Source organism: Arvicanthis niloticus, assembly GCF_011762505.2.
Source record: "Arvicanthis niloticus isolate mArvNil1 chromosome Y unlocalized genomic scaffold, mArvNil1.pat.X SUPER_Y_unloc_2, whole genome shotgun sequence".
Lineage (NCBI taxonomy): Eukaryota > Metazoa > Chordata > Mammalia > Rodentia > Muridae > Arvicanthis > Arvicanthis niloticus.
Genome location: NW_023044979.1, coordinates 935,146 through 945,509, shown reverse-complemented (window position 1 = coordinate 945,509; position 10,364 = coordinate 935,146). Strand labels below are relative to the sequence as shown.

General features: G+C 43.3%; 1 protein-coding gene across 1 annotated transcript in view; it reads left to right on the top strand.

Moving 5' to 3' along the window:
• The first annotated feature begins 473 nt into the window (after positions 1-473).
• Positions 474-10,364, top strand: part of LOC143433755 (uncharacterized) — a 198,743-nt gene continuing 188,852 nt past the window's right edge. The window contains 2 exon segments of the mRNA XM_076928141.1: positions 474-562; positions 660-992. Coding sequence (XP_076784256.1) covers positions 474-562; positions 660-992 — 422 coding nt within the window.

Genomic DNA, 10,364 nt, shown 5'->3' with positions numbered 1-10,364 from the left:
GGAAAGATCATTCTTATTTCTGTTGAGGCACAGCAAGCAAGAGTAAGGAAACCAAATGACAGCCTAATCCACAGTCTAAGAAATGACACTAGAACTTAAGACTTGCTTTTGTATAGGTTTACAAGGAGATGAATATTAAAGACCTACAACTTGTCTCTCAATAATCATTTTCTCATACTCTCACGTTCTGTTCAAAGAAAATTACATTTCTAATATCTATGAATACCCACATTGTTCAGTTTCATTGTTGTTAAAAGAAGGAAAAAGTATTTTTGGTTGCTTTTTTTTCCAATATTCTGCTTAACTTACCCTGTGACTTATTTTGGTTTTATTTATGGAAACTATGCAAGGCAGAGAGAGAAACCGTACACCGAGGTGAGCTGTGAGGGAAGCTGGAGAACCTCAGCGCAGGCCCTGGCACACCTGCCTGATTCTGCAAAAGCTGGGGGAGCAGATGCTCCCACACAGAGGGAATGACTGGCCTGGGTCGCACCAGCGCTGGAGGAAAGAGTGACTTGCGACACTGTCTCGGGGGCTCAGAGGCAGGCCCGTGGGCGCACAGGTCGGTGAAGCCACGCAGTGCAGGCAGCAGAGCTGGGGTTGCCGCACTGGGCTGAGAGGGAACCGAGGGTCTCGGTTACACATTCGGCAGCCTCAAGGTGCGAGGGCAGCGTGGCAGAACGAGGCCTCCAGGCTCCCCTCCAGTTCCGACCCGCCGGTCCCAAGAGGGTAGATCACCTTCCACAACGCCTCAACACATCACACCTTGGCCTCTCTGTCGCCACCCCGCCCACCCTCAACCGCAAGCCGGGAGGATGCTTGAGAGTAACGCAGTCAGCAGGGCCTCCGCGCTGCAGCCACGCTCCTCAGTCTCAGCACCGCCTGGCCCTCCACAGTGCCCCGCCCCGCTCCTCCCCCCACCAGGATTCTCTAGCGCCCTGCACCCATCCTCTGAGTGACTGTGCCGCTGCCTTAGAAGCTACCCGCATTCAGTATGCACAGTTTTACAGGAGTTGCTAGGGCAGAGAGCTAGGCGACCCAGTCTCATCCACCAGCCGAGTTGGGGATGGCATAGCCTTGTGGTCCATTGCTGCTGGCAAAGGAGGCCTCTGTGGTATCCAATCTGAGACTCCATTGTTATTGCAATAATCTTATTGTTCGAAATACCAAACATGAGCCAACCCAACTCCTCTCACAAAGTTCAACACTTTACTTCCTCCAACTTAGACATTTGAAAGAGTTTGCAAACACTCAGTACTCTTTTCAAAACTGACTTTGCAAACCTGACGTTCCCGCCCCCCCAGAAAAGACAGATATTCAAATAAAATCGCTCTGGATCTCCCTCTTTTTCACTCTCCTTCATAAATTCAACTTCAGTATTACATCCCCATCCTAGAAAGCTGCATGTTTCTCTGGACCCACATGAAAAAGATAGATACAGCTTAATTTCAGGAGTTACAGAGCTCCTAGATGTACCACCAGCAGGTCATGTCATGAAATGCCAAAGGGAATCAAAAAAGAAAGAAAGAAACTGAAGATTTGGAAAATTGTTATTTTTAAAATTGTCTCTACACAGCAGTTGTTTCCACTAAGAAACTGACAAAGTTTATTTTTGAGACTGAAAAATGCACATGTTCCAACACCATTCACAAAATTCATTATAACCCAATAAATTAGTTATAGCATAGCTTCTGTCCACCACTCACTGTACCATGCCTTTGTTCCAATGGATGTGAAGACCCCAAACTCGGGAGACCCTTCCTCAAGCCTCCGGATCACGACCACCAAAAATCACAAGAAACCATACCTGGATGCAATCAGCAGAGGTTTATTAGGGGAGGAGCCGGCGATCAAAAACGACAAGCTCTTTAGCTCCAAGAGCAGGGTTTTTGGCCCTGAGTGATGGGTACCAGGGTCTTTTTAAAGAGCAAAACCACAAAACCAGGGGAGTGGGGAGGGGGTAAGAGGTTGCCAAGGATACATAACATGAGAATAGTGATACATTCCAAAGAAACTCACCCTAAAAGGTTAATGGCCATGGAAATTACCCAGTACAATCATTTTCTCAAAAATGTGGTTTCACCAAGTCACTGCCTTACCTTGTCATTTATCAACTATTCTGTAGTGAACATGGAAGGCAGCTACTGACAGCCAGGCTAGGAGAAGCAGCTAGGAGAAGCAGCTGACATCCAGGATAAAAGATAAGACCAGCCCAGCCAAGGCTGGGAGGAGATAACCAGCAGAGGAGCCCTGCATATAGATTAAGAAGTGTGACGTTTTGCAGTAAAGTGTTAAGGATGGATAAGGGTAGGATAGAGTATAAGAACCCTGACCAGAGAAGGAAAGTCGGTCCAAAATGACCTGCCTGTGAACTCCACGCCGGTCTGGACTCCACTCAGCCTGACGAGTGAATGAACGAGATACAGAGCACCAACTGATCATCAGTACGCCCAGAGAACTGACCCAAGCCATCGGAGCAAGACTCGCTGAATGCAAAGAGGTGATCCCGAGACGTCGGAGCCCGACCCTGAGACGCGCTGGTCAGGTCTTGTAATGACATGTTATCTATCCTTCTGTTAGGAATACTAGCCACAGCAGTTACATTCTTTTGTCTGTGTGTGATAGTGGAAGAGGAGGTCCGCTCCTCAACCACAACAATTGTGTGTGACCCCGAGTGTGGAATTAAAGCATTAGAAAACCAGTCTGACGGCTGCTTGTTGCCTTATTGTCTACCCCAAGGGCACCTCCTGTCAGAACCAACTGGCAGGCTAGGGGAATAAGTGCTCTCGACAGATTCTCACTAGCTCCAGCTGTAAAGCCACAGTCCTGTCATTGTGTTTTTACCACCTGAATGACTTTCACTCCTTACAGCCAGTTCCTGGAACTGGCCTGGCTTGTTTCAGAGAAAAATTTCCATGTCCCTAAAAGAACTTGAAAGGCATCTATATATGTATATATTCTATAAAAATGATTTTTATAATTTTTCATTCTTCAGATGAACACATTGATTCCCTGTGTTCAAAAATACTTTTAGTGGCCGGCCAGTGGCCTAAATTTCTACTGTCTGAGAATAGGCTAGGCACTCTATCCCCTGACTTTGATCTAATTTTTAAAGATCAAATGCCTCAATATTTTAATATCTACAATTAAATTCCCTTCCGCTTACTGTATAAGTCTATTCTTAGGCCTCTTATCTGTCATGCCAGGAATCAATCCCACAATTCCCAAAAAACCAACTTTTAAAGAATTTGAGTATATCCTGGTAAGACCTTTTCAAGTCTTCTCTAAAGCAGTTTTTCACTCAGTCTCTCGTCTGTGGAGCTTAATATCTCTGTATACTTAAATTATTACCATTATACTCCCTTCTGTCCCTAAAACCAATTAAATCAATTTTCCTTATCGCTGTCCTTTTCCTGCTTTTTGGAGGCCAGCAGCCTTTTACTGTCTGCCTCTGCCTTCCTCCAACAGCCTATCTCCTGCACAGCAAGGACTCCCAGCGCCTGTGGGCAGCTCTTCCTAATAGTTCCAAAGCACAGGAAGAATTCCCCATGTGGTTCAGGCAAAATCTGTATTCCCTTCTATCTTTAAGAACAATTAAATCAAACTTTAGAATCCTATCCTTTGATTACCTGCTTGTAAGAAGCAGGCACCTGTGTGGTGGCACACTCCTTTAATCCCAGCACTACAAAGTGAGTTCCAGGACAGCCAGGACTACACAGAGAAACCCTGTCTCAAAAAAAAAAAAAAAAAAAAAAAAAAAAAAAAAAAAAAAAAAAAAAAAAAGCAGGAACCTTTAGCTTTTCACATCTGGCTCCCTGCCTCAGAGCAGACATCCTGTCTCATTTCACAGCAGGGGATCCTAGCACCTGTGAGCCCAGCCAGTCCCTGTGTTCCTTTGTTTAAGTTCCCCACCACCCCCATCCCCCAGAAACTGCAGCCACCACTTGACTCACTTCCCTCTTGCTGAGAATCCAATTTTTCCTTTTCCTAGACTTATATCACTGTGTGTATGTGATCAATCCAAGAATTCCTAAATTAATAGTGGATTCTTTACTGTATCTTTTTATTTATTTTTTAAATTTTCATACAATGTATTTTGATCAGGTTTTCCCCTTCCCCAAATTCTCCCAAAATGTAGTCTTGATGAGACTGACCTATACTTGAGACGGTGAGGAGTCCTTAAGTGGCCAACTCTAGGCTTGAGATCTAGGCTAAATAACAGCAACTCAGTTCAAAGTGCAGGAAACCTCAGAAAAAGACAGGCTGGAGATGCAGTAACCACTTTTATTGAAGGCTAAAAGTTGGGAATGGGATGAGAAGTCTGAGACATCGCTACATACTCAGGTCAGGTGTCTGTGTGATGGAGCAACAAACCCAGACCCCAGTGTAGGTGAACAGAACTTAGACTCCTGTGCAAGCTTCTGCACTCTTTTTGTATCCACTCCATCCATGGATGGTGCCTATGGGGTGGGAACCATCCCACTCCTTCCTGAGCCATGTTCCAGTTGCTTCTGGAAATTCCCTCACAGACTCATAGGGAATAGTTCAAGTGTGTTTCAAACTGCTTAAAGTGACAAGCAGGTTTAACCTTCACAGGGCATATCATCCCAGAAGAAGCTTCTAAAGTAACACATTCATCAGCTGGGGGTTAAGCAGATGACAGGATTTCTTTCTATTTAAAAAAACAAGACAATGGGATTAAAATAGAAAAATAGGGGAGGTGTTTTGTGCACATTGCATATAGTTATGTCTCTGAGCAACTCGGCTTCCATCCTACTTTAAGCCACTGCACTCAGCCAGCCTTATTATAAGGTACAAGCAGCATGATTTTAAAAATGTAGCATATGTACACAGATGAGTCACAGTATCACAGCACAATGGATTTAGGAGTTTTCAGGCCAAACAGCAGTTCTCACTGAGGCCACACATATGCTGGGACTTGATTCATGTCACATGAACTCAAGGGTTCACACTACTGTGCTCCCTTGGAAAAAAGGCAAAAACTCTACAGCTTTACTCTTTGGACTCTGACAGGGGCATAATTTGGCTTCCACATGTACAGAGGCTTAACAAGTAATTTTTTGAGCAGTTCTGAAGAGCTACAACTGATACATTAATGTCTTATCTGATGATTATAAAATAATAAAAAATATAAAATTAGAGATGTGCTAGCTATTGGATCACTTCAAAGAAGAGTTTCCACAAAATAGACATTATAAAATTTGGTTTTTATTGATTAAAAACTGGAAAGTCTGAAAATTGGATATTTAACCCCCTATTTACCTCAAATGGAAGCAAATGCAAGGGAGAGCACAGGATGAAAAATGTTGACGATGTCATCACCTGCATGTCCAACAGCTTTTTGAAATCTGGAACACAACCTCCAGACCAGAATACAAACTGCAAGAGAATGCCTCGACCTCCCTAATGATGAGTCTGAAGGTATTTCCCAAAATATACAAAGATGGGCTTCAACTTATTGGCAGGTGGGAAAGAAAAAATCATGATGTGAAGGGTCCAGTGTCTAGCTCCTGCTAACTTGCTGTGTGACACATATCTGATCTTTCATTTACAAACTAAAGAAAAGAACACTGTGTCCTCGCAGTTCACACAGGTAGGCTCCCTGGAGAGTGGCCACTACTCCACATGCAGCAGTACTTGAATGAGACAGGCTTTCCTTTTCTTCTGTGTTTAACATTCTACACACAGAATCCAGTGCATTCTTATTCTTGTATCTGTATACTTATGGTCTATTTCAGTTTTGCTGTGTTTGTTTGGGATAGGTTCTCACATAACTAAGGCTTGGCTTAGAATTTTTATACAGCTGAGGATGTCCTTGAACTTCTGATTCTCCTGATTCTAATTCTCAAAGATATGAACGAGCATACCAAATTTTTGCAATCCTAGAGTTTAAACTTTTCAGGCAAAAACTCTACTATGGAACTATGAATCCAGAGCCTTGCAGGTGACAGGAAAATGGGGCTACCCAAAATGATGGATTTGATTCTTTAGTCTTGGGGTTGCAGCAGTCATCCTCATCATGTGATAAACTGAAGTACCACATCAGGAGAAAGGAGTTCTAACCAGCAACCTCAGACAAATGTTGTGTCTACACATGTGGCAAAAAACATCCAAGTAGCAGCCTAGGCTTGGAATTAGACAAGGTGTCTATTGTAGCACCTCTGTACCAAAACTTGACATATGCATTCAGGGTCAATGTACTAAGAGACATTCACCAAAAGTTTTAACTGTCCTTCCATCTCCCAAAGAGTTCTACATGACTAATATAACAAAGCAAGTGGCTCTCATAAACCAGCAGAGCTTGCTAGTTTCCTCCTCCCCAGAGCTGCTATGTGCCCTGATAATACTGGCAGATGATGACATGAATGACAAAAAATGCACCAGGCCTGGCACTTGAAAATCTTTGGGTTAGGCAGTGGTGGTGCACACCTTTAATCTCAGCACTTGGGAGGCAGAGGCAGAGTTCCAGGCCAGCCTGGTCTACAGAGTGACTTCCAGGACAGCCAGGGCTATACAGAGAAACCCTGTCTCAAAATAAACAAACAAGAAAAGAAAAGAAAAGAAAAGAAAAGAAAAGAAAAGAAAAGAAAAGAAAAGAGAAGAGAAGAGAAGAGAAGAAAAGAAAAGAAAGGAAAAGAAAGGAAAGGAAAAGAAAAGAAAATGTTTGGAAAAGCATGCACTCAATGCAATGTTATCTGTCCTTCATTCTATTAAGAAAGATAAGCCAAATAGTCCTGAGAGGAATGAAATATACCTGTAAATACAAAGTTAGATGGTTGTTCATGAAATAGTGGTCACTGGAAGTGTCATTTTTTTTGTTTTGTTTTTTTGTTTTTTTTTTCGAGACAGGGTTTCTCTGTGTAGTCCTCGCTGTCCTGGAGCTCACTCTGTAGACCAGGCTGGCCTCGAACTCAGAAAACCACCTGTCTCTGCCTCCCAAGTGCTGGGATTAAAGGCTTGCGCCACCACCACCTGAATCTTTTATTTTTAGATCATATTTTCTGTTGGAAAATAAGAGTTGGGAAAGTATTACTTCTACTCTTATTTACTTCATCTTCAAGTGAAGAAAGCATGAAATTGTTCAGTGGCTATACATGACTGTAATCTCAACAATTTCGGGGTCCCAGATGTAGGAGAATCAAGAGTTCAAGGTCATCTTTGGTCATGTAGCCAGTTGTCTGGATACAAGGATACAAAAGAACTTGACTCTGCTGTCCAATACCAGGTGAGGTGTTGATGTGTATACACTCTGCCTAAGAAGCAGCACAGGTCCAGCTCAAGCTGACAGCTCTGAGAAGTCCCAGCCTTGGTCCACTCAATTTGCGGTGAATGGGAATCTCAGACAGATTTACTGCTACTTTGGGCAAATAGATAATGAGGAGTTCAGCTTGTCATAAACACATTTAAAGAATAAAAACACTTTCAGAACATAAGAAGGTTGAGGTAACCCTTTCTGAAGTTCTTAGTGCCTGGAGCTGCCAACTGTGGCATTCTGCAACCTTCAGGAGCCAATTTACATTGTAGGCTTAAAACTTACATTAGTTTAAACAAACAAAACATAAACAAACAAAAAAATGTTTAAACCAATGGGTCACTTCAGTTGTGAACTGTGTTAAGAATTAATATTATGAAAATACATTAAACCTTAACATTTTAAAGGTTCTAGTAGAAGAAGAGGTAGAGGATTAAAACAACAAACAAGCTGTCTCGAGCCCAGTATGTTATCTGTCGTGAGCAGGTTGTGATAAGGGTTTAGGATCCCCGTGGGAAGAGGAGGGACAGGTCGTCTCCACTCAGGAATCATATACAGGATTGACTGTGAGATGGTCAGTTCCCCGAGAGGGGAGAGAGTATGCCAGAGACAGAGGTTTGATATTTAATTGCTCTTTAATAATGCACAACAAACAATATATTATCACCAATGCTAAAGCTATTGTAACACCGAGGTATGCCACATTTCCTATGCATTGACTCTATCAATATCAATATCAATACAATGAAATAAGCACATGCTTCTGTGCACCTCTTCATCCACATCTTTAATTTTAAAATATGGCTGTCTAATCCCCTAACCCTAACTCAAACCCTGCTTGCTGTGGGGCATATTTCTTAATTACAGCTTTTGAAGTGAGAAACCCTTTATTAATCTTGCTCTTTTGAGATGTTCAGATCCACCTTTAATCTGGGCTACAGATTCTTTTGACAACCTACATATATAAAGGGCATTGAACAGGGTGGTGTTTTTATTTATAGTATTTGCCCTACTTTTTTACAAAACAAAGGTGATTTGTTTGTTTATTTGTGTTTTAAAACTGGTATTAGTAAGTACTTATTTCCTCAGAATTCTGGTATTCACTGAAGATCAGCTGTAATATCCTGCAACATGAAATCAACCAGCCCTTGATTTTTCTAATTTACCTTGTCCAATAGCCTTTATTGGGACAGTTTATTACATAACCTTTCTATATACAAAGATTCATTCTCTCTTTGATTTGAGCTATGTTTATCTACAGAACCTGTACTAATACAACTCTGTTTTTTCTCCACTTTTCCACTAATGAAGATGTGCTGGCTAACAATAGTGCTCACCGGTGTTTCCCTTATGTTTCTGGCTTTTCTCCAGGGTTGATTGATACCTGTCATCTGGTGAAATGGAGCTGCAGTTTCCCTGAGCCCAGCATGAAGCCACAAAACAAGACTCTTGTTTCCTAAAATCCCTCTTTAATGTTAATAGTGTTAACATTCTGTCTAAAACTCTACCTCACATTTACCTGGTGACAGCCAGGTATGCTCCCCACAGCTTTCACTCTTTAAAGAGAGATTGAATGTGTTCTATGGGTGTGGGGGGGAGGTGTGCAGTAAAGGGATGTCTTGCCTCAGGCTGAGATATCTCTTCTCCCTGAGGAACCAGCCACAAGACAGTATAAGTATAGTATAGAATATAGTTTATTAAGGACATGGGGAGGGAAGTTTAGAGGGTAGTAAAGGCAGAAACAAGCAGAGAGAGGCAGAGAGTAGAGAAGCAGAGGTTGGGCATGAGCATGAGGAGAGAGAGGGGGAAGGGAAGAGCCCAAGGACAAGAGAAAGAGAGAACAAGAGATCAAAAGAGAGGAAGGGGCAAGCAGCCACCTTTACAGGGGGTCCAGGCTTACCTGGCTGTTGCCAGGTAACTATGGGGAGGAGCACACCTGGCTGTTGCCAGGTAACTGGGGTGGGGTTTAGACGGAATGCTAACAAATAACCAGGACATCCTTCCACTTGTGGTTCAGATTGATACCTCCACTGCACACTGAGTACTGGGCTATGGAAGCTGTTCACCTTGATTACAGGAAGAAGAAGGCAAGTGCTGTGAGGAAAACTCATGCAAGGTCTGGAGTCAGGTCCTGGTAGGTGCAGGATCATTGCTCTCAGAGGGGAGGAGCAAGCATCTGAAAGGCCAGAGCTGGAATGCTGGGTTCTCCCCCTGGGCTGGGTGGGGTGTGATTCCTCTTTGAAGACAGAAACAAATGCTAATGCAGTGCAAACCCCTCCTGAGCTCTGGAAAAGGTCTGACCCTGGTCTGGAAGCACAGTTTAACCTTGAGGAGTGTAAGATTCACTGGCCAATTGAGGTTCCCAGGCAGAGCTGCCAATCAGACAAGGAGGTGTGTTCTTCCAGGTGCCATTCTGCAGGTTCACCGTTCCTGTGCAGGCTTGAATGGTCACCTGTGCCCTGCTCTGAGCTCTGCTGTGGGTGCTGTGTGGAGACCTCAGGGAAGCTCTGAAATAGAGTCATGGTGAGAACAGGATCACTGCCCACAATGGGTAGGGGCAGGCGGCTGAGCAGTGGGAGCTGGGGTGCTCGGTCCTCTCTGGAGCTGCATGGAAAGCCTCAGCCAGATGTGACCACCTGTGAGGTCCCTGGTGATGCCCCTCACGTGTTATATCAGGAGGTGACCTCTGAGTAATGTCACTTTCTTGGCTGATTCCTAATTTGCTTAAAACATTTGAAGCAGTTACTTTCTTGTAGAAACACAGGTGGTTTCTCTGACTCTGCAGCACATGTGTCCAAACCCTTTTGTCTTTTATAGTATACATTAGGAAGACAGGCAGAGCTGGGCAGTGGTGGCACATGCCTTTAATCCCAGCACTTGGGAGGCAGAGGCAGGCAAATTTCTGAGTTTAAACCCAGCCTGGTCTACAGAGTGAGTTCCAGGACAGCCAGGACTACACAGAGAAACCCTGTCTCAAAAACAAACAAACAAACAAACAAACAAAACCTGATTTTAAGAAGACAGGCATAAATCTAATAGATCTCCTTTCATACATTACTTGTTTTTGTTTTCTTTAGTTTTTGTTAATTTT